This window comes from Phyllobates terribilis, unplaced genomic scaffold (assembly GCF_046119375.1).
Source record: "Phyllobates terribilis strain yellow unplaced genomic scaffold, ASM4611937v1 Scaffold_12__6_contigs__length_324123572, whole genome shotgun sequence".
NCBI lineage: Eukaryota > Metazoa > Chordata > Amphibia > Anura > Dendrobatidae > Phyllobates > Phyllobates terribilis.
The window spans coordinates 72,577,693-72,602,173 of record NW_027362772.1 but is presented as its reverse complement, the minus strand read 5'-3'; the positions used below and the strand labels follow the sequence as shown (position 1 = coordinate 72,602,173).

General features: G+C 45.4%; 1 protein-coding gene across 2 annotated transcripts in view; it reads left to right on the top strand.

Moving 5' to 3' along the window:
- Positions 1–24,481, top strand: part of RIC8A (RIC8 guanine nucleotide exchange factor A) — a 55,272-nt gene that overhangs the window by 28,824 nt on the left and 1,967 nt on the right. The window contains exons 3-10 of one of the 2 annotated variants that reach the window (XM_073655969.1): positions 5,668–5,760; positions 6,751–7,365; positions 12,659–12,753; positions 12,938–13,088; positions 13,914–14,009; positions 14,441–14,585; positions 17,806–17,950; positions 23,499–23,618. In XM_073655969.1, coding sequence (XP_073512070.1) covers positions 5,668–5,760; positions 6,751–7,365; positions 12,659–12,753; positions 12,938–13,088; positions 13,914–14,009; positions 14,441–14,585; positions 17,806–17,950; positions 23,499–23,618 — 1,460 coding nt within the window. The remainder of the gene's footprint in view (positions 1–5,667; positions 5,761–6,750; positions 7,366–12,658; positions 12,754–12,937; positions 13,089–13,913; positions 14,010–14,440; positions 14,586–17,805; positions 17,951–23,498; positions 23,619–24,481) is intronic. The other variant, XM_073655970.1, reaches the window with a different exon arrangement.

The window sequence follows — 24,481 nt, the reverse complement described above, 5'->3', positions numbered from 1 at the left end:
TCATGAAATTCATGGAATAATTAAGAAAAAAAGGGCTTCCCTATATTGTTGTGTCCAACCAGGTACAAATAGGCAGCTGGTGGTTGGGGGCAGCCCATTCCTGCCTGCTGTACCTGGCTGGACACAAATATAGTGCGAAGCCCCACGTCAATTTTTTTTTAATTATTTCATGAAATAATTTTTTTAAAAAAGGGCTTCCCTATATTGTTGTGTCCAACCAGGTACAAATAGGCAGCTGGTGGTTGGGGGCAGCCTGTTCCTGCCTGCTGTACCTGGCTGGACACAAATATAGGGCGAAGCCCCACGTCAATTTTTTTGAAAATAAATCCTTTATTTTAACACTAAATGACATTTGAGGAGTTAATAAAGATGCAGTCCCTAAATTATTATTTATTTTTTAATTAATTTTTCCCAAAACTTTTGACGTGGGCTTCGCCATATTTTTGTATGCCAGCCAGGTACAGCATCCAGCTTCTATGAACGCGCCATTTTCCGGGGTGGCTGCGGACTGCAATTTTCAGCGGGGGGGGGGGGGGGCAGAAAGCTTGGGCCTCCCTGCGCTGCAGATTCCATCCCCCAGCTGCCTAGTTGTACCTGGCTGGACACAAAAATAGGGAGAAGCTTCACGTATTTTTTTTTTTAAATTATTTCATGAAATTCATGAAATAATTAAGAAAAAAAGGGCTTCCCTATATTGTTGTGTCCAACCAGGTACAAATAGGCAGCTGGTGGTTGGGGGCAGCCCGTTCCTGCCTGCTGTACCTGGCTGGACACAAATATAGTGCGAAGCCCCACGTCAATTTTTTTTTAAATCATTTCAGGAAATTCATGAAATAATTAAAAAAAATTGACGTGGGGCTTCGCCCTATATTTGTGTCCAGTCAGGTACAGCAGGCAGGAACGGGCTGCCCCCAACCACCAGCTGCCTATTTGTACCTAGCCGGACACAACAATATAGGGAAGCCCTTTTTTTCTTAATTATTCCATGAATTTCATGAATTTAAAAAAAAAAACGTGGAGCTTCGCCCTATTTTTGTGTCCAGCCAGGTACAACTAGGCAGCTGGGGGCTGGAATCTGCAGCGCAGGGAGGCCCAAGCTTTCTGGGCCCCACCCGCTGCAAATTGCAGTCCGCAGCCGCCCCGGAAAATGGCGCGTTCATAGAAGCGCCATCTTCTGGCGCTGTACCCAACTCATCCAGGGCCCTGGTGCGGTGGCTCACTGGGTAATAAAGGGGTTAAGGCCAGCTTGGCATTATCAGCTGGCCCTAAGCCCGAAATTCATGGGGTCACGCCAATATTAGACATGACCACCATGAATTTCTAGTAAAGTATTTAAGAAAAACACAAACACCCAGAAAAAAGTCCTTTAATTGAAATAAACACACAATTCTTTATTGTTCTAAATTAAACCATACTTACAGTCACGCCCATTCCAGCTGAAGCCAACGATCTCCTGCAATAAAAGTAAAATAATAAAGCAACCTCATCCTTACCTTTCCATGGTTCCCAGGACAGCTTCAGCTCTGCTACATCGAGATGACAGGCTGGACCGCAGCAGAACGCTGCCATCCAGCCTGTCATCCCGCAGACACTGAGAAGCGCAGGCATACTTCCACTCCTCAGTGTCTGGCTGTGACGGCATCCAGATGAGCCGACAATGAACTCGGCTCACCTCATGTACGTCACTGACAGCGTGGGAGAATTCTCCTGCACTCAGCGCTTCAGCGTGAGAATTTTCCCACGCTGTCAGTGACGTGCATGAGGTGAGGTCATGTCCAATGAACTCAGCTCACCTCATGTACGTCACTGACAGCGTGGGAAAATTCTCCTGCACTCAGCACTTCAGCGTGAGAATTTTCCCACGCTGTCAGTGACGTGCATGAGGTGAGGTCATGTCCAATGAACTCGGCGCACCTCATGCACGTCACTGACAGCGTGGGAAAATTCTCACGCTGAAGCGCTGAGTGCAGGAGAATTCTCCCACGCTGTCAGTGACGTACATGAGGTGAGCCGAGTTCATTGTCGGCTCATCTGGATGCCGTCACAGCCAGACACTGAGGAGTGGAAGTATGCCTGCGCTTCTCAGTGTCTGCGGGATGACAGGCTGGATGGCAGCGTTCTGCTGCGGTCCAGCCTGTCATGTCGATGTAGCAGAGCTGAAGCTGTCCTGGGAACCATGGAAAGGTAAGGATGAGGTTGCTTTATTATTTTACTTTTATTGCAGGAGATCGTTGGCTTCAGCTGGAATGGGCGTGACTGTAAGTATGGTTTAATTTAGAACAATAAAGAATTGTGTCTTTATTTCAATTAAAGGACTTTTTTCTGGGTGTTTGTGTTTTTTTTAAATACTTTACTAGAAATTCATGGTGGTCATGTCTAATATTGGCGTGACCCCATGAATTTCGGGCTTAGGGCCAGCTGATAATGCCAAGCTGGCCTTAACCCCTTTATTACCCAGTGAGCCACCGCACCAGGGCCCTGGATGAGTTGGGTACAGCGCCAGAATATGGCGCTTCTATGAACGCGCCATTTTCCGGGGCGGCTGCGGACTGCAATTTGCAGCGGGTGGGGCCCAGAAAGCTTGGGCCTCCCTGCGCTGCGGATTCCAGCCCCCAGCTGCCTTGTTGTACCTGGCTGGACACAAAAATAGGGCGAAGCCCCACGTATTTTTTTTTTTAATTATTTCATGAAATTCATGGAATAATTAAGAAAAACAGGGCTTCCCTATATTGTTGTGTCCGGCTAGGTACAAATAGGCAGCTGGTGGTTGGGGGCAGCCCGTTCCTGCCTGCTGTACCTGACTGGACACAAATATAGGGCGAAGCCCCACATAATTTTTTTTTTAATTATTTCATGAATTTCCTGAAATAATTAAAAAAAAATTGACGTGGGGCTTTGCACTATATGTGGGATCCCCCATAATTTTAGTCTCTAGCGGAGGTTAAGCAGACGGCTGGGGCAGATGTTTGAAGCCTGGGAAGGGGGTAAAACCCACGGAGCTTCCCAGGCTACTAATATCAGCCCCCAGCTGAATACCTAGCCTTTACTAGCTATTAAAATGGGGGACCCCCCCCAAAAAAATGACGTGGGGTCCCCCCTATTTTAATAGCTAGCAAAGGCTAGGCAGACAGCTGGGGGCTGATATTAATAGCCCAGGAAGGGTGCCATGAATATTGGCCCCCTCCCAGGCTAGAAACACCAGTCGTCAGCCGCCCCAGAAATGGCGCATCCATAGGATGCGCCAACTCTGGCACTTAGCCTCGCTCTTCCACGCTGCCCTGGTGCGGTGGCAGGGGGTAATAGTGGTGGGGTTCATGTCAGCGCCAGCTGCCATGAAGCCCAGGTTAGTAATGATGGGCGTCTATAAGACACCCCCATTACTAACCTACAAAGTGTTAAAAAGAAAAAACACACTACACCCAGAAAAAAATAATTTATTTGAAATAAAACACACAATTTTATTTAATTCTTAGTTTACTAAAAATAATAGTTACCTGTCCACGTTCCTGCGCTGATCTCCCATGCACAGCTGTCACATCTGGAGATGGTGACAGCTGTGCATGGCTGCTGTAAGCTCACGCTGCCGGGAACACGTCCGCTCCCGGCAGCGGGAGCCACTGACTGAGGTCACCGGAGTGCATTCAGGCAGCGCAGCTCCGGAGACCTCCTTTACGGCACTGCTGTACCGTGGGAATTTCTCACGATACAGCAGGGCCGTAAGGAGCTAACCGGAGCAGCGCTGCCTGAACTCCGGTGAACCCTTACGGCCCCGTCATTCTAGCGGCGGCAGCGGTTCAGAGCGGTCACATTCTATGTGGCTGCTCTGAACTGGAGATCTTCGTGGGACACTCGTGGACTACTACGGAGGGGCAAGGATAAGGTTGTGGTTTATTATTTTATATTTTATTACAGGAGATCGATGGCTTCGGGGAATTAGGTGTCTTGGTGAGTATAGGTGTAGTTTTTTATTTTTTACTTTATTTTAGGTGGCGATCGGCGGGGACAGGTAATGTATGAACTAATTTCTTTTAGGTAACCACTGGCCACCAATGACATGTATTTAACATTTATTGGGGACACAGTAGGGCAATTTAAATAGCAGGATCAGTCTGATGGGAACTACTGCTCCCATCGAGCTGATCCTGCTGGCAGGAGTGGACGGGGGACAGACATAGGCCGATGGGAGTAGTAGTGTCACATCGGCCTATGTCTGCCTGCACGCACACACACCGCACACACCCGCACACATCGCACAAACATCGCGCACACACCCCGCGCACACACCCCGCGCACACACCCCGCACACACACTAATCATGACGGGTCTGGGAGGTGAGGCTGACCTGTGCGGCTGTGGGAAAGTTCATGTGAGTTCATGCAGTCAAGCATGAACTCACATGAACCCTCTGAGGGCAACGCGGCGACTTCAAATGAACAGCTGATCGGCATCACCTGATACCTCAGCTGTTCATTTGAAATAACCGGCGGGAAAGCGCAGCACAGAACGGGAAAGCCGGCGGTGAAGTCTTTTCACTGCCGGCTTCCCCGCCCGGGTCCTTCACTCCCCGCTCCTTGGAGCTGCGCTCCCCGCCCGGTCCTAACTTACGATCGGGATGGGAGGTGGCGAGGGGTGCGGAGGATCGGGGTGGGAGGCTGCGGGGAAGCAGTATGGGGCTGTGTGATTGTTTAAAAGCCGGCGGCTTTATACCGCCCGCCGGCTTTTAAACAATCAGGAGAATTCTCCCCCGCTGGGATGGCATTCTGATGACAGGCTGGATCGCGCTGCCATCCAACTTGTCATCCTTCACAGACACTGCAGAGCGCAGGCATTATGGGAACTTCCGATTCCGGTATCCGATATTGTAAAAGTATCGGAATTCCGATACCGCGAATATCGGCCGATACCCGATATTACAGTATCGGAATGCTCAACACTAGTTATCAGTCATTGTAGAGGAGGAGGTGAGCTGTGACATCACATATTGTGAATGGTAGATACTGTGTTATTAATAATCGTAATCTTGTCTGTGATGACATTAAGATGGCTAAAGAGTCTGAATGAAATGAAAAAAATTATTTTAGCATGCAGAAAAAAAATATCTAGATGATAGTTTGACACTCGTATGTTGCGTTTGTGGTCTATTATCACGACTGACTCCCTACTCCATCCTACTTCATTGTTCTCCACTCTCAAATCACGCAGTGGAAAGATGCCGAGGTTAAGATATTCATATGAATGAGATGGCTCTTCTATCAGTCACATAATTGTCCCTTTTTATACTTTACGCAAATCTATATTTTTGCATATTTAAGTCATACAATTTGGCAATTAATTCAGTAGAACGGTGGCTAGAAGTCTATTGTATGAGAATATCTAGAATCCTTAATAGAACTTTAATTCTTGTTTCTTTTCATAAAATGTAAGATGCACTTAACCCTTCATGTGACTATTTTGCTGTTAATTTCCACTTCCTTTACGGTTGATCACTTAGTTGATGTCTTTCGTGCTTCTGTATCCTAATTCCCAGACGCCTGTAAAATGATGGGGTTTAGTAGTAGAACTAGAGCTCCATTTTAGACTTGCTACCTGATCATTAGTGTTGCTGCCCTTTCGCCTGAATCCCCCTTTGTTTTCCATCTTCATTTTCACCCCCATTAATACCCATAGTTCAGGACAAAGCGATTCCGGGACGGTGTCCCCAAGTCAAACTCTGACCATGACTCGGATTATTCGGAGGATCATGATCTTAAACTGCGACAGGTGAGACGTGGAAAAACTATGAACTGTTGATTGTATACAGGTTCTGCCAAAACGAATCGTGCGAATACCATAATTTATAGTAAAGTCCCAAAATTGGTGGTCCTCTTGTTAAGTCCTACTGTAAAGTGGATAAGAGTTGTGTCCGTGGGTGCCATAGCTGGGGGGGGTAAACAACCCCAAGGGGCCTAAGATTTGCTATCACTTTATTATCGGTGGTGTCCCACCTCTGATTCTGATAATGGAGCCACAGCTGTTTCACTCTACAGTCTTTCTCAGCATCTTGTCCACTTATGGTGCACCACCTTATTCACGGGAAAGGTACCCGCTTCAGTTCCTTGGTTGTCTGGTGGGGTGCCGCTTTGCAGGGTAAACTTAGGTGATGAAGTACCACACCAGCACAGTGGTCCCATCATTCTCCAGCTTTTATGGGTCAGAGCCCCGTGGATCATAAAGTGATGGCATGTCCTACTGATAGAGTTGGTGCGAATCGATTTGAAGCACCTGGTCCATTGGCCATGACGATGGATTGGAGTCATGAAAATCACGGCTCTTCTTTTGATTAGCTGACTTGGCGCGACCACTGCAACGATAAGGCCAGCTAATCAAAAGAGGAACTATGGATGCCCGGATGGTCAGAGACAGTTCTGACGGCTCTTGTTCAGTGTCCACAGATGGATTGGGTTTGGTGAATCGTTTCACACCAACTCTAGGAATACCCCTTTTAAAATGTAAAGCCGTAGTAGTCAGGAGCATAACTACAGTGGGTACAGAGGTTACAGTTGCAACGGGGCCCAAAATGTCCATTTGCCCCCTCATGAGAAGACCAATAATATTAAAGACTTGTCATAGTTAAGGGTCCGTTTGGGAATTTTGCACTCACGAGCTACTGAGTGTAGTTCTAATGCCCCTTTTTATTACAACTGCCTCCAACCTTAGAAGTACCTGGAGGCTTCACTTTAATGGAAAGCTCTTTTCTTCTCTTGCCCTTAGAAACTCGGAGAAGTGGTGATCAAGTACCTGGAGCGGGATCTGCAACCTTCCTGCCAGATGGCCTGCCTGGAAACCATCCGCATCCTATCCAGAGACAAATATGGATTAGCCCCTTTCACCAGCCGTTCCGCAATGCAGATCTTGGCCAGATATGCCGGCCTGGACTACTCTGAGGAGATGGAGGTGCCTCGTATACCTGACAGCGAGAGCGCAGTGGAAGCTCTGAAGGGTCTCTGTAATATCGTGTACAACAGTGTCGAGGCCCAAGAAGTGGCCACCGAGCTGCGTCTGGTGTGTGGCTTGGCTCGCCGGCTGAAGCTTTATAATGAGACCAGGTCATCTCATGAGAGCAAGTTCTTCGACCTTCGCTTGCTCTTCCTTCTCACTGCTCTGAGGGTGGATGTGAGGAGACAGCTCGCCCGAGAGTTGAGAGGTGTCAGTCTCCTGACTGATGCACTGGAAAGCACCCTGGCCTTGAAATGGTCCGACATCTACGAGGTGGTAACGGATCGCTTAGCGACACCGTTGGGCAAAGAAGAAACTGAAAGGGTGATGGAAATCCTAAAGACTCTCTTTAATATCACCTTTGATATCAGCCGCAGGGAAGTCGATGAGGTGAGAGGTATTTTTCAAATGGGACCACTACCGATCCCTATTCCTAATAGGGGGCCACTCATGCTTGTTCACTCATACTCCAGGGGAGCAGCAAGGGCAGCAGTTATGGGGTCTCGCAACCATGGAGGTCCATTTGCATGTACATGCAGTTAGTGATGACAGTGGTCAATGGAAAGGGCTGGTGGAACTGTATGCAGCCCCATACTTAGAGGGGTTGTCCACTTTCAGGAGATTGGGTCCCAAGCTATGTATGTAAAATAACAAACTCAACAGGTTTGGCTTTCCCTGTGACCAGCGCTGGCTCTTAACGACTGCTCCGGTGTTGCTGTTTTGGCCTCGACAACGTTCTAGCCTGTCACTGAGCTCCGTGGCACATACTGCAGGGCTCACTGAATGGCTAGAGGGGTGGTGACGCGCACTCTTGACTTGACGTCAACCACTGCAGTCAAAACACTGGTATCGGAGCGGCTGCGAAAAGTCGGCACTAAACCCAGGGATGGAGAGTACCTGTTGAGTTGGTTGTTTTAGGTATTTTACACAGTTTGGGGCCCACTTTCCAGAAAGTGGACAACTCCTTTAATTTTACTATGGTGCCATATGGTTATTCCTGCTAAGTGCATAATTTCTTTGCAGCATTACTTTTTGCCTTCTACTTAGAAGACCTGTCACCAAGTCAAAAGTAACCAGTTTTTGTTCTTATTTTATTCTCCATACTCCCCTGAGTGTTTTGGTTTTTTGTTTCTTTTTAAATCCGCCATATAGTCCCAGAGACATAGGCCTTTTTATTTAGCGCTATTATTTATGGGTTCCAGAAATATAGGATTTTTTAATTACTGCTACTTTTTCTAATCTTTACCAATGGGGCAGTACTCACAGAGCAGCCCAAAGATACACCCCTGAGGATCCTGTGAGCGACACCCTCTGGCTAAAAACCATAAAAAATAGCACTAATAAAAAAGGATATCATCTCTGGAACCGTATGGTAGATTTTAGAAGAAAAAACAGAATGCTCAGGGAAGGGAACAGGACCGGGTGACAGATCCTCATTTATAGTACACCTGCCTGTGACATCAGTATATGTGGGGTTTTATTTGTTTTACTGTTGTCACAGTGTTGATGTTTTTATGTGTCTATTCCTTTGTTCTTATAATATAGAATATATATTCCCTATACTGTGACATCACTGTGCCATGATTTCTCACCCCAATGTGTGTGTGTGTGTGTGTGTGTGTGTGTATATATAGATAGATATATATACATTGCTGGCCAAAAGTATTGGCACCCCTGCAATTCTGTCAGATAATACTCAGTTTCTTCCTGAAAATGATTGCAATCACAAATTCTTTGGTATTATTATCTTCATTTAATTTGTCTTCAATGAAAAAACACAAAAAGAATTGTCCTAAAGCCAAATTGGATACAATTCCACACCAAACCTAAAAAAGGGGGTGGACAAAAGTATTGGCACCCTTTGAAAAATCATGTGATGCTTCTCTAATTCGTGTAATTAACAGCACCTGTAACTTACCTGTGGCACCTAACAGGTGTTGGTAATAACTAAATCACACTTGCAGCCAGTTAACATGGATTAAAGTTGACTCAACCTCTGTCCTGTGTCCTTGTGTGTACCACATTGAGCATGGAGAAAAGAAAGAAGACCAAAGAACTGTCTGAGGACTTGAGAAACCAAATTGTGAGGAAGCATGAGCAATCTCAAGGCTACAAGTCCATCTCCAAAGACCTGAATGTTCCTGTGTCTTCCGTGCGCAGTGTCATCAAGAAGTTTAAAGCCCATGGCACTGTGGCTAACCTCCCTAGATGTGGATGGAAAAGAAAAATTGACGAGAGATTTCAATGCAAGATTGTGCGGATGGTGGATAAAGAACCTTTACTAACATCCAAACAAGTTCAAGCTGCCCTGCAGTCCGAGGGTACAACAGTGTCAACCCGTACTATCCGTCGACGTCTGAATGAAAGGGGACTGTATGGTAGGATACCCAGGAAGACCCCACTTCTTACCCCGAGACATAAAAAAGCCAGGCTGGAGTTTGCCAAAACTTACCTGAGAAAGCCTAAAACGTTTTGGAAGAATGTTCTCTGGTCAGATGAGACAAAAGTAGAGCTTTTTGGGAAAACGCATCAACATAGAGTATACAGGAAAAAAAAAGAGGCATTCAAAGAAAAGAACACGGTCCCTACAGTCAAACATGGCGGAGGTTCCCTGATGTTTTGGGGTTGCTTTGCTGCCTCTGGCACTGGACTGCTTGACCGTGTGCATGGCATTATGAAGTCTGAAGACTACCAACAAATTTTGCAGCATAATGTAGGGCCCAGTGTGAGAAAGCTGGGTCTCCCTCAGAGGTCATGGGTCTTCCAGCAGGACAATGACCCAAAACACACTTCCAAAAGCACTATAAAATGGTTTGAGAGAAAGCACTGGAGACTTCTAAGGTGGCCAGCAATGAGTCCAGACCTGAATCCCATAGAACACCTGTGGAGAGATCTCAAAATGGCAGTTTGGAGAAGGCACCCTTCAAATATCAGGGACCTGGAGCAGTTTGCCAAAGAAGAATGGTCTACAATTCCAGCAGAGCATTGTAAGAAACTCATTGATGGTTACCGGAAGCGGTTGTTCGCAGTTATTTTGGCTAAAGGTTGTGCAACCAAGTATTAGGCTGAGGGTGCCAATACTTTTGTCTGGCCCTTTTTTGGAGTTTTGTGTGAAATGATCAATGATTTGATTTTTTGCTTCATTCTCTTTTGTGTTTTTTCCTTGCAAGCAAATTAAATGAAGAGAATAATACCAAAGAATTTGTGATTGCAATCATTTTCAGGAAGAAACGGAGTATTATCTGACAGAATTGCAGGGGTGCCAATACTTTTGGCCACCACTGTATATATCTCTATCTATTGCATGCTCTTGTAGCTCTTTCAAAGAGTAGTCTGACAAAAACTTTACATGGTCCGTTTCTGAGATATCAGCTGTTGAATTGATATGCAAATGAGGCTGAAGTTCAGAAATACCTTTACATGACCAGTCCGTTCCTTCTTTACTGACAAATGAGTGTTTGAATTAATATGCAAATGAGGTTGAAGTGCTATGGTAGATCTGAAGCCTCTGTCACTCCAGCTCTATTCTCTGCCCAGCGCCTCTGCCTTCTGCTTGACTGGCAGCTTCTATTCTGAGTGACTTCAGGCAAAGGCGGCGGCGCTGGGCGGGGAATAGAGCTGGAGTGACAGAGGCTTCAGATCTACCATAGCACTTCAACCTCATTTGCATATTAATTCAAACACTCATTTGTCAGTAAAGAAGGAACGGACTGGTCATGTAAAGGTATTTCTGAACTTGTCTTTGAGAAAGCTACACGCACATATAAGTAGTTTGGGGACTGACAAATTCCCTTTAAGAGATGTTGGTAGATGACCTGTTTCTGGCAGTGGCCCTTCCCTGCCCGGATAGTTCTGGATTCTGCCACTTCTCAAACTTAATTAACTGGAAATTACTCAGAGCAATTTACATTAATTACCGCTATAATCGGTCTTATTAACGAGAGCCTCGCAGCGCCGAATATAAACATTACGAAGGAGCCGAGGAAAATGTATCAGCGGAAATATTGTAGGATCATTCATTAAGGCTGTTATTAATTAAAGGGGTTCTCCACAATTAGTCATGTCAGGAGTTGCATCCTAGTGGGAGTACATCCTATCTTAGTAATTTTTTTTTTTTGCTGCTCCTCTATTATTCCTCCTGGAAATGTCTGAACAAATTGACAACTGTTCTCCTTCTCACAGTCTGGCACTGATTGGACAGTGTCAGTGTGTAGGGACACCCCCCACAACTGGTAACACTTAGCTGTCATACATTTTCAGGAGGAATAGCAGAGCAACAGCACTGTGCAGAGGCCTTTAAAAATAAATTAAAAATTAAAAGTGCTCCAGGACTACTATTTATTGAGAGTGCATTTATTTGCTAAATTATTAGGGCTGCTGGCTGGTCCACTTTTTAAGGAGTAAATTGTAATTCTCTATTTTGCCTGTGGAGGCGCTGTAGGAAATGTGAACACTTGTGAATGCTTTCTCTTTAGGTTACAGATGGGGCAGCTGGACTTTGTGACTTATGTTCTGTAGAAGGATTGGATGCAATTATTTTGCTGCTCGTCTGGAAGTAAATGGCCAAAAAAATAGAGCACAACTTAAAGGGGTTTTCCAGATTGAAATTATTTTAGTGCAGACTTGTTCTATGTAAAAAAAAATAAAAAAAATCATCTTTACTTACCCCTTTCCTGCTCAGTCGTTTTTGACTTAGTGGTGATGTTACAACTACAGCATGTGGACCGCTGCAGCCAATCACTGGGTTCAACAGTCACGTGCTATAGTCGTGCAATGTACCATGTCAAAAATGCGGCAAGGGGGTGAAATGAGGCTGATTTTTATATTTTTACGCATAGCAAATCTGTGCACTAAAAAAAATCAATGCAAATTCAGAAATCCCTTCTTAATATTATAATAAAATGGCTAAAATAGAAAAAATGTAGAGGAAAATAAAAACTTGTCAAAATTGCCACTGTTTTGTCAAGCTGACTAGAGAAATGGAAACATTTTTTTTTTTTTTTTAAAGCTTCTATTTGCTCCCACTTAGGTTTTCAGTTTTGTTTCTTTTCTCGGAAGTCGTGTAAAAAGAGGAATTCTTCTACTTTACCCGCAATGGGCCGGATTATGCTTCACAGGCTGCACTGCCCCCTAGTGAGCTTTTTTTTTTATGGGTGTCACGGGATCACTTTTTCCCCAAAATGGAAGACAAACCCTTCTAAATAATATGGCAAAAGGCAAAATATCTGTCATGAGACATCCCCTATGTCTTAGAAATGTTCACACCATAGTTACATGTTGGACTAACATTTCATTATTTCACAAGCTCACTTGTCAGCTTTTCTGTATAGATTGGGACAGGGTCTGCAGAGTCATCTCATTATTGCAGGGCGGCAGATTTCATAACTATACTTTGCACCTCTTCTTCGTTCTAACCTACAGACCATTATTTCACCTGCCATGTTCCAATATTCAGATCCCTGATCTGATGTGTTATTTAGAAATTTAATCCTTCTGCTGCCCTTTCCAAACCTCGCTATTATCCTTGATTTAAAGGGAAATTGGACACGATAGAAATAATGCATAAAACAAATACTTCTAACATTGACAGATATGATCGTGAATGTTTCGGGTAGTAGTTTACTGTTCTTTCACTTTTATTTTTTTCTCATCTTTCTCTTATTTATTTTCCCGACAATCGCAGGAAGATGCAGCTCTCTATCGCCACCTGGCGGCCATTCTCAGGCACTGCTTACTCAGACAAAGTGACGGAGAAGACAGGACGGAGGAATTCCATGGGTAAGATTCCGGACTTTTATAAAAAGAGATTTGTCACCGGTGCCGTAAATATCAACAAAATTTCCAGTGGCATAAAAATGTACAATAATGTTTAGTAAGAGCTGTCAATCATTGTTGGGTGGGCGGAGGAAGCAGGAGGACTTCCTATAAGTCCCGGCAGCATAACCTCTGTATTCTTGTACAGGCACACGGTGAATCTTCTGGTGAACCTGCCTCTCATGTGTCTGGATGTTCTGCTGACCCCTAAGGTGGAGCTTGGCTCTGTGGAGTACATGGGAATGAATATGGACACTGTGGAGGTCCTGCTGCAGTTCCTAGATAGGAGGCTGGACAGGGTATGTCAAATATTTCTCTATCTCACTCTCCCCCTTCATTCTTTTTTTTTACTCTCCCCCCTAATAAGGTGGTCATACACAAATGGTCATGGCCAAAAGTGTTGACATCTTTGAAATTGTTACAGAAAATGAAGTACTTCTCACAGAAAATTAATGCAATTACACATGTTTTGTTACACACTTGTTTATTTCTTTTGTGTGTATTGGAACAACGCAAAAAAGAGAGGGGGAAAAAAAGGCAAATTGGACATAATTTCACGCAAAACTCCCAAATTGTTTATCCACAATTTTGGAAAGGTGCCATCAACGTTGTTTCAAGCATGTAATGCTTGTTCATACTCACCTGTGGCAAGTAACAGGTGTGGGCAATATGAAAATCACACCTGAAATTAGATAATAAGGGGAAAAGTTGACTCAATGTTTGCATTGTGTGTCTGTGTGTGCCACACTAAGCATGGAGAACAGAAAGAGGAGAAGAGAACTGTCTGAGGACTTGAGAACCAAAATTGTTTGGCCATGACTGTATGTTAGTTGTCCGCTATCCTTTTTGACTTCTCCCATAAATTTGAATGTTCGGCTTCACAGGGCAATCTGTTTTCAAAGACGAGCGAGGAGAAAGCCTCTTTCAAAAGTGTCTTGTGTTTAAATTCCACCTGGGCAATTCTAATCTCCCCCCGACATCATCTATCAGGGGATAGATTCAAGGCCTCGATACTAATTAGACCATCTGTCGATATCGGCGGGTTTGACAGACTTTAATTTCATAGTGGATATTCCAAATTTTAATCCGCTTCCTTATAATAATTTGCATTTTTGTCTCTGTAGGGTCACAAATTACGAGAGACGCTGACTCCTGTTTTGAACCTCCTTACGGAAAGTTCACGAGTCCATCGAGAGACTCGAAAATTTCTCCGGGCTAAGGTGAGACCGTAACCGGCTGCTCCCCCAACATCATCACTCAACCAGAACAACTTCCCATGTGATTGAGTGAAATCCTGTAACAAATTAAGGGGTTTCATTAAAAAAAGGACATTTTCAAAAACCCTAATAAAGGAGGTCACCATTCAAGACCATCATCTAGTAGCATGAGCATTTCTGATGGACCCAACAGGTTCATGCATTAACTAAAAAAAACATTAATATAATATTTATTGTGTAATTCTTTATTTCGCCAGTGGAGGCACTGCAGGGGAATTAAATACTTGCTGGATCAGAGATTACAGCTGAGCACATTGGGTCCCTACATTGACCACTGGTTAGCCAATTTTAAGGGAAACTTTCTTACAAAGCAGAATTCAAGAAGTTCCTCATATTTACAAAGTTGCTTACCAGAATGTCTGTCTGACTTTCAGGTCTTACCTCCTCTGAGAGATGTAAAGAACCGCCCGGAAGTTGGAAATACCCTGCGCAATAAGCTAGTCCGTCTGATGACCCATGTGGACACAGATGTAAAACATTGTGCCGCTGAATTCCTTTTTGTCCTTTGTAAAGAAAATGGTGAGTAAGTAGCAGAAGACCCTTCCTCCTTGTAATGACCAAAGTGTTACATTCTAATCACACTGATGGGAGAAGCTGGTGATGCCACTAAGGAGGGGAAGGGCTGGGGATGTCACTGAGGAGGGGAAGGGCTGGGGATGTCACTGAGGAGGGGAAGGGCTGGGGATGTCACTGAGGAGGGGAAAGGCTGGGGAGATGTCACTGAGGAGGGGAAGGGCTGGGGAGATGTCACTGAGGAGGAGGAAGGGCTGGGGAGATGTCACTGAGGAGGAGGAAGGGCTGGGGACATGTCACTGAGGAGGAGGAAGGGCTGGGGAGATGCCACTAAGGAGGGGAAGGGCTGGTGAGATGTCACTGAGGAGGGGAAGGGCTGGGGATGTCACTGAGGAGGGGAAAGGCTGGGGAGATGTCACTGAGGAGGGGAAGGGCTGGGGAGATGTCACTGAGGAGGAGGAAGGGCTGGGGACATGTCACTGAGGAGGAGGAAGGGCTGGGGAGATGCCACTAAGGAGGGGAAGGGCTGGTGAGATGTCACTGAGGAGGGGAAGGGCTGGGGATGTCACTGAGGAGGGGAAAGGCTGGGGAGATGTCACTGAGGAGGGGAAGGGCTGGGGACATGTCACTGAGGAGGAGGAAGGGCTGGGGACATGTCACTGAGGAGGAGGAAGGGCTGGGGACATGTCACTGAGGAGGAGGAAGGGCTGGGGACATGTCACTGAGGAGGAGGAAGGGCTGGGGACATGTCACTGAGGAGGAGGAAGGGCTGGGGACATGTCACTGAGGAGGAGGAAGGGCTGGGGAGATGCCACTAAGGAGGGGAAGGGCTGGTGAGATGTCACTGAGGAGGGGAAGGGCTGGGGATGTCACTGAGGAGGGGAAAGGCTGGGGAGATGTCACTGAGGAGGGGAAGGGCTGGGGACATGTCACTGAGGAGGAGGAAGGGCTGGGGACATGTCACTGAGGAGGAGGAAGGGCTGGGGACATGTCTCTGAGGAGGAGGAAGGGCTGGGGACATGTCACTGAGGAGGAGGAAGGGCTGGGGACATGTCACTGAGGAGGAGGAAGGGCTGGGGACATGTCACTGAGGAGGAGGAAGGGCTCGGGAGATGTCACTGAGGAGGGGAAGGGCTGGGGACATGTCACTGAGGAGGAGGAAGGGCTGGGGACATGTCACTGAGGAGGAGGAAGGGCTGGGGACATGTCACTGAGGAGGAGGAAGGGCTGGGGACATGTCACTGAGGAGGAGGAAGGGCTGGGGACATGTCACTGAGGAGGAGGAAGGGCTGGGGACATGTCACTGAGGAGGAGGAAGGGCTGGGGACATGTCACTGAGGAGGAGGAAGGGCTGGGGACATGTCACTGAGGAGGAGGAAGGGCTGGGGACATGTCACTGAGGAGGAGGAAGGGCTGGGGACATGTCACTGAGGAGGAGGAAGGGCTGGGGACATGTCACTGAGGAGGAGGAAGGGCTGGGGACATGTCACTGAGGAGGAGGAAGGGCTGGGGACATGTCACTGAGGAGGAGGAAGGGCTGGGGACATGTCACTGAGGAGGAGGAAGGGCTGGGGACATGTCACTGAGGAGGAGGAAGGGCTGGGGACATGTCACTGAGGAGGAGGAAGGGCTGGGGACATGTCACTGAGGAGGAGGAAGGGCTGGGGACATGTCACTGAGGAGGAGGAAGGGCTGGGGACATGTCACTGAGGAGGAGGAAGGGCTGGGGACATGTCACTGAGGAGGAGGAAGGGCTGGGGACATGTCACTGAGGAGGAGGAAGGGCTGGGGACATGTCACTGAGGAGGAGGAAGGGCTGGGGACATGTCACTGAGGAGGAGGAAGGGCTGGGGACATGTCACTGAGGAGGAGGAAGGGCTGGGGACATGTCACTGAGGAGGAGGAAGGGCTGGGGACATGTCACTGAGGAGGAGGAAGGGCTGGGGACATGTCACTGAGGAGGAGGAAGGGCTGGGGACATGTCACTGAGGAGGAGGAAGGGCTGGGGACATGTCACTGAGGAGGAGGAAGGGCTGGGGACATGTCACTGAGGAGGAGGAAGGGCTGGGGACATGTCACTGAGGAGGAGGAAGGGCTGGGGACATGTCACTGAGGAGGAGGAAGGGCTGGGGACATGTCACTGAGGAGGAGGAAGGGCTGGGGACATGTCACTGAGGAGGAGGAAGGGCTGGGGACATGTCACTGAGGAGGAGGAAGGGCTGGGGACATGTCACTGAGGAGGAGGAAGGGCTGGGGACATGTCACTGAGGAGGAGGAAGGGCTGGGGACATGTCACTGAGGAGGAGGAAGGGCTGGGGACATGTCACTGAGGAGGAGGAAGGGCTGGGGACATGTCACTGAGGAGGAGGAAGGGCTGGGGACATGTCACTGAGGAGGAGGAAGGGCTGGGGACATGTCACTGAGGAGGAGGAAGGGCTGGGGACATGTCACACCGAGGAGGGGGGAAGGGCTGGGGACATGTCACTGAGGAGGAGGAAGGGCTGGGGTGATGTCACGCCGAGGAGGGGGGAAGGGCTGGGGTGATGTCACGCCGAGGAGGGGGGAAGGGCTGGGGTGATGTCGCGCCGAGGAGGGGGAAGGGCTGGGGAGATGTCGCGCCGAGGAGGGGGAAGGGCTGGGGAGATGTCGTGCCGAGGAGGGGGAAGGGCTGGGGTGATGTCGTGCCGAGGAGGGGGAAGGGCTGGGGTGATGTCACGCCGAGGAGGGGGGAAGGGCTGGGGTGATGTCACGGCCCAGTTCAGATTTTTGTGACTGTAAAGCTCTCCCCCTTCTTCTGTGATAATCAGGAAGTAAATGCATTATTACTGTAAAAATAATTAAGGGGTTGTCCTGTTTCAAAAAATAATACCCCATAGTCTTTTTCCATCAACCACAGCAAGACCACTGAGCTCAGTGATTTAACTGCAGCGCTGTTTGGTGACATCACTGTTGCAGCCAATAAACAAAGATTGGAGCAGCAGCAAAAGGTGATGCTGGATCCTGAGAGGTTGAGTAATTCCTCAGTTCATTTTTTTGTGTCCCTGATCTTATCGGGGAATAGTCTTTGAAACTCACAACCCATTTAAAATTCTTGAATTGAAGTGAAAAACTTGGAGCTGTTGCGACAATTGGCGCTGGACTTGTCATCTGGGTTTTGTCTCTCCTTGCTATACCGTATTCTGTACTTTTGATGCAAACATGATCTGTTTTACCTCTTGTCCTACAGTATCTCGTTTTGTAAAATACACTGGATACGGTAACGCTGCCGGCCTGCTTGCTGCCCGGGGATTGCTGGCGGGTGGTCGTGGAGAAGGACGATATTCTGAGGATGAAGACACAGACACCGAAGAATACAGAGAAGCCAAACCTAAGTATGTGTTCTCCTCATTTATCATGTGCTCTTAGTGGGGTGCTATTCATATATTTATACACTCCTCAACACTGAAATTACAACACCAAGAAGGAAAAGTCCTGCAATTATGGATATCACAGGATGGAGACAAGTTACTTATATGCAAATGATGAAAAAGTGGAGACAAAAATTGCAAACATCTGGAGTCTGAGCTACCTGCAGAGATCCTGGCACTTAAAGCCTCAGCTGATATTAGTGAGGTTATTATGGTCGCCTGAAGAAGGTTCTGCAGCTGAATGCACTTGGGCAAATCATCAAGATCAGCTGCTGGCAGCTCCTGTGTAATCACCGACCAATGACATCCCAGATGTGTTCAATGGGAAACAAGTCCAGAGACGCTGCAGCCCTTGGAGCATGATCACGAGGGAATGTCACACTGGTCATGTTCCTGGGATTACGGTGTGGGGTGGCATAATATGCGGTAGCCGGACCCCTCTTGTCTTCATTCCAGGTCCCCAAAATGTTCCAGAAAACGTTTTTCAACATGACCGTTCCAGGCCTCATGTTGCTGGTGCTCCTGTGATCAGCCTGCGTGGCCTAAACGTTCTACCATGTCTGCAGCGTCTCCAGACTTGTCTCCCATCGAGCACATCTGGGACGTCATTGCTCGGTGATTACACAGGAGCTGCCAGCAGTGGATCTTGATGATTCAGTGGCAGAACCTTCCTCAGACAACCATTAATAACTTCACTGATGGCAGCTGAGGCTGTAAGTGACGGGATTTCTGTACGTGGTTCACACACCAGACTGAATAAATTCAGATGTTCTGCAAATTTTGTATCCAATTTTCATCATTCATCATCATCAAAAAAAAAAACCTCTTTAAATCTTTTTCCTTAGCAAGTGTGATCGGAGCATAAGTGCAAACAGAAGTAAGTGTGTGACTTGTTGTTCAGTGACTTGGATTCAGGGAGTTTGGAAGGGAGGACTTTGGACTGAATTGCTGACTGTATTTTAGTAATTCTTTACATTTATTTTTAACTAACATTTCTGTCTAGTGCAATCCCCATTAGGAAATGAGCTCCATTATTGGCAATGCTATCCAGTGTACATCTTGCCACATGTATGCAATCCTTGAACAGCCGGTCGAGGTTGCATACTGCTGCGTGAGATGTGTGCACATTGTGCTTTTGGAAGCCCAGATACTGGATCTAAATGAGCAGCTGGCGACACTGAGATCCATTGACAATATGGAAAGGAGTCTGCTGCTCACTGAGCAGCTGCTCACTGGGGTAGATGTGGGGGAGGTTGGTAGTAGGGAGCTGTAGGACAGTGAGGCATCTAGCTGGGTGACAGTTAGAAAGTGGGGTAGAGGGAAGAGTGCCAGGGAGGCTAGTCCTGATCTGGCACACCCCAATAAGTTTGCAAAGTTGGCAGATGAGGGGGATGTCGGTACAGGGGTAGCACTGCTGCAGCAAGGCATGTCCCCTGAAAGCCGGAGGAGTGTCAGCTCCAGTAAGGGGGGAAATAGGAGAGCAGGGCAGGCCAGGCAGGTGCTGGTAGTGGGGGATTATTAGGGGAACAGATAGGGCAATCTGTCACAAAGACAGGGATCGTCGAACAGTGTGCTGTCTACCTGGCGCTCGAGTCCAGCACATCGCTGATTGGGTTGACAGATTACTGGGAGGGGCTGGTGAGGACCCAGCTGTCATGGTGCACATTGGCATAAATGACAAAGTTAGAGGTAGGTGGAAGGTCCTTAAAGATGATTTCAGGGAATTAGGATGCAAGCTAAAAGCAAGGACCTCCAAGGTGGTATTCTCGGAAATACTACCTGTACCACGTGCCATGCCAGAGAGGCAACGGGAGATTCGGGAGATAAATAAGTGGCTCAAGAACTGGTGTAGGAAGGAGAGATTTGGGTTCCTGGAGAACTGGGCCGACTTCTCAGTTGGCTACAGACTCTACGCTAGGGACCGGCTGCACCTCAATGGGGAGGGTGCAGCTGTGCTGGGGGAGAAAATGGCTAGAAGGTTGGAGGAGTGTTTAAACTAGGGATTGGGGGGGGAGGGTATTCATTTTATAGGTGGGGTAGATAGTGCAGATAGTGACCTGGGCACAAATAAAGAAATTGGGGGTGGGGTTAGAACAGTCAATAAAGTAAGAAGGAATAGAGGTACAGAGAGATACATAAAATGCATGTACACTAATGCCAGAAGCCTCACCAACAAAATGGAGGAATTAGAATTTATTTTGTTGGAAAATACTTATTACATGGTAGGGATATCTGAGACATGGCTGGACGAGAGCCATGACTGGACAGTTAATTTACAGGGCTATAGTCTGTTCAGAAATGACCGTACAAACAAGCGAGGGGTGGGGGTGTGTGTTTATATGTAAAATCATCCTTAAAACCCATCTTGCGGGAGGATATATGTGAATCAAATGAAAATGTAGAGTCCCTGTGGGTGGAGATAAAGGGAGGGGGAAAAATAATAAATTACTGATAGGGGTTTGTTATAAGTCTCCAAAAATAATGCAAGCAGCGGAGAATATCCTCGTAAAGCAAATAGATGAAGCAGCAATATTATGGGGGACTTCAACTACCCTGAAATACATTGGGGGACTGAAACCTGTAGTTCAAGCAAAGGTAACAGGTTTTTGAAAACTATGAGAGACCATTACCTTTCACAACTGGTTCAGGACCCAACAAGAAGGGGGGCACTGCTAGACCTAATATTAACCAACATGCCAGACCACATATCAAATATACGAGTTCGGGGTCACTTGGGTAATAGTGATCACAAAATAATAAGTTTTCATGTAACCTTTAATAAGATGTGTAGTAGAGGGGTTACAAGGACACTAAACTTCAGGAAGGCAAATTTCCAACGGTTGAGAGATGATCTTAGTGCAATAAACTGGGACACTATCCTGAGACATAAAGCTACACAAAGCAAATGGGAGACATTTATTAGCATCCTGAATAGGAGCTGTGCACAATGTATACCCTCTGGGAATAAACATGCGACAAATAGAAGGAAACCGCTATGGCTAAATAGAGCTGTAAGGGGCGCAATAAGTGACAAAAAGAAATCATTTAGAGAACTAAAGCAAGTAGGTAGTGATGAGGCATTAAATAAATATAGAAAATTAAATAAATTCTGTAAAAACCAAATCAAGGCAGCAAAGATTGAGGCAGAGAGAATCATTGCCAGAGAAAGTAAAAATAACCCCAAAATATTCTTTAACTACATAAAAAGTAAAAAACTAAAAAATGATAGTGTTGCCCCCCCTTAAAAATAGTCTGGGTGAAATGGTGGATGAGGAAAAAGCCAATATGCTAAATTATTTTTTTTAACCATATTTACACAAGAAAATCGCGTGACGGAAAACATGATTAGTGATGACAAAAATTCTCCATTAAATGTTTCTTGCTTAACCCAGCAGGAAGTACGGCGTCGTCTAAAAATCACCCGTGAGTACTGCAGGAATTAAGTAATGTCATAGATAGACCATTATTTTTAATCTTTAAAGATGCCATAATAACAGGGTCTGTACCACAGGACTGGCTTATAGCAAATGTGGTGCCAATATTCAAAAAGGGGACAAAATCTGAACTTGGAAATTATAGGCCAGTAAAGCTTAACCTCTACTGTGGGTAAAATCCTGGAGGGTTTCCTAAGAGATGCTATACTAGAGTATCTGAAGAAGAATAACCTCATGACCCAATATCAACATGGGTTTACGAGGGACCGTTCCTGTCAAACTAATCTGATCAGTTTTTATGAGGAGGCAAGTTCTGGACTGGACCAAGGAAATCCAGTGGATGTTGTGTATATGGACTTTTCAAAAGCTTTTGATACGGTTCCACACAAAAGGTTGATACATAAAATAAGAACAATGGGGATAGGGGAAAATATATGTATGTTGGTGAAGAATTGGCTCAGTGATAGTAAACAAAGGGTGGTTATTAATGGAAAACACTCAGACTGGGTCACAGTTAACAGTGGGGTACCACAGGGGTCAGTATTGGGCCCCCTTCTTTTTAACATATTTATTAATGACCTTGTAGGGGGCATACAGAGTAATATTTCAATATTTGCAGATGACACTAAACTCTGCAGGGTAATCAATACAGAGGAGGACAATTTTATATTACAGGAGGATCTATGTAAACTAGAAGCTTGGGCTGATAAATGGCAAATGAGCTTTAATGGGGATAAATGTAAGGTAATGCACTTGGGCAGAGGAAATAAAATGTATAATTATATGCTTAATTGTAAAACACTGGGCAAAACTGTAACTGAAAAAGAAAACCAATAAACACAAATAGAGTTTTCTTAAACATTAACAACTCTTTATTTCATTCACAATTAAAAACAACATAAAACTAAAAAAGGCATAGAAATATTGCAGTAATGGGCATCAAGTGGCATGACCAAACAATTAATTACATCTTTATTCGTAAACAGGATAAATAGTAAACAAGTCTTTAAGGTGCAAAATGCTAAAATGGTATTATACTGTCGCCATATAATGACGATATCTTATAAGAAATAAGCAACGAATCTTTGATTTAATAATTAAGAATTAATTTTTCACCACAACTTGCTAAATACCATAATCATCCTGTTATCTATCATGCTAGTGGTGTTGCATGGGCACTAAACATTAAGCATAATCCAGCACATCATAACACAATATATCCATGCACAGGGAACACCATCCCTTCACACAGGTTCTCATAGATCCTCATAGGTTCTTTAGAATTCTTTTAAAACATATTTACCAAATAAAGAGTGGTCAGCCACACGAAAATGTCCCCCTTAACGCGCGTTTCGCACGAGCTTCTTGAAGGGATGGTGTTCCCAGTGCATGGATATATTGTGTTATGATGTGCTGGATTATGCTTAATGTTTAGTGCCCATGGAACACCACTAGCATGATAGATAACAGGATGATAATGGTATTTAGCAAGTTGTGGTGAAAAATTAATTCTTAATTATTAAATGAAAGATTTGTTGCTTATTTCTTATAAGATATCGTCATTAATTTTTTCCCCAATGTGGAGCTTAATGTTTGTCACATGTTTTTTTTTTTGCCTTCCTCTGGATCAACATGTTAGGCTATGGGTTGAACTAGATGGACTTAGTCTTCCTTCAACCTTAAAAACTATGTTACTGTGTATTTTGCAGATCAGTGACGTCTCCATCCGGTGATTTCCATCATTCCACGACTTCTCCTTGTTGGTGTTGAAATATTACTGTTGAGGATTTGGAGTGTATATATGCAGTGGATGTAGGATAAGAATTGGGCAATCACAGTAAAATTTAAATAAGGAAGTCATTATTCTTTGTCATGTTTGTTAATGGGGAAGTCCAGATTTCCTCATACTGCTTTAGTGGTGTCATAGAGGATTAATCATTTTTGCAAATCAGTGAGGATCAGAGATCACATAATTAATTTTTGTTATAGTAACTCCCACCTCATTTAATAGGAAAGTTTGCTGTATACTTCTTCTTATCAATTAAAATGGAATTTTACTTTTAAAAACCTCTATGCAGCATTAACCCTGTGACCGGACGTGTAGAAGAGAAGCAGCCTAATCCTATGGACGGGATGACGGAGGAGCAGAAAGAGTATGAGGCTATGAAGCTGGTTAGCATGTTTGACAAATTATCTCGGTGAGAAATCCATCACTTTGACTACTGTTTTTTTTTCTTTTCTTTATGCTTGATGCAACAGATTAATTTTATTTTTTTACTAATGGTACTGGGAGGGGACTGGACGGTGGTGCTGGGAGGGGACAGTTGTGCTAGTATTAGGTGTCATAATCTAGTTCTCTTGAAGTCATAATAATTCATTGTAAAATGAAAGATGTTTAAGAAATGGTGTATTTTTTTTCCTTTCTGATGTCTAATCTCTTAGATTTTCCTTCAAATTTCCTATACTGGATACTTGATTGACCCAAGATATCCTATTAGCTGTATGCTTAGATGTCATAGCGCCACCCAGTGGCCAAATTATAGAACCGCTGCTTACATTGCTCAGCAATGTGTTTCACATAGCATTGTTTTGGACCTGAAGTTGCTCCATTTGTATCTGATGCAGGACCCCTTGTTCCCTAAATGGATTAGGATCCTAAAGGTGGTGGGAAGACCCCTTTTTTTTAAATCTTTTTTTGACATCAAATGTATGGTAGATATCGAATGCATGTGTATGCAGCGAGCTTAGATGTTGAGCCAGGTTCATACATTGCCAGTGTCGGCTGTGTTATACAGCAGCTATTGGAGCCAGCTCCAATCACACCTGTTTAACCATTTAGATAGTCCTGTCAGTCGCTGACCTATGAGATTATGGGTGTGGGGATTTTAACCCATAAGGTAAAAATTGTAGGAGGGGGGGGGGAATTTCCGGTCATCCAGCCTCCCCCCCCCAAAAATAAAAAAAAATTGTGTTTTTAATTTTTTTTTGTACCAATAAAAAAAATATATATATGTAGGTATATGTATTTATTTATATATATTTTTATATATATTTATTTATA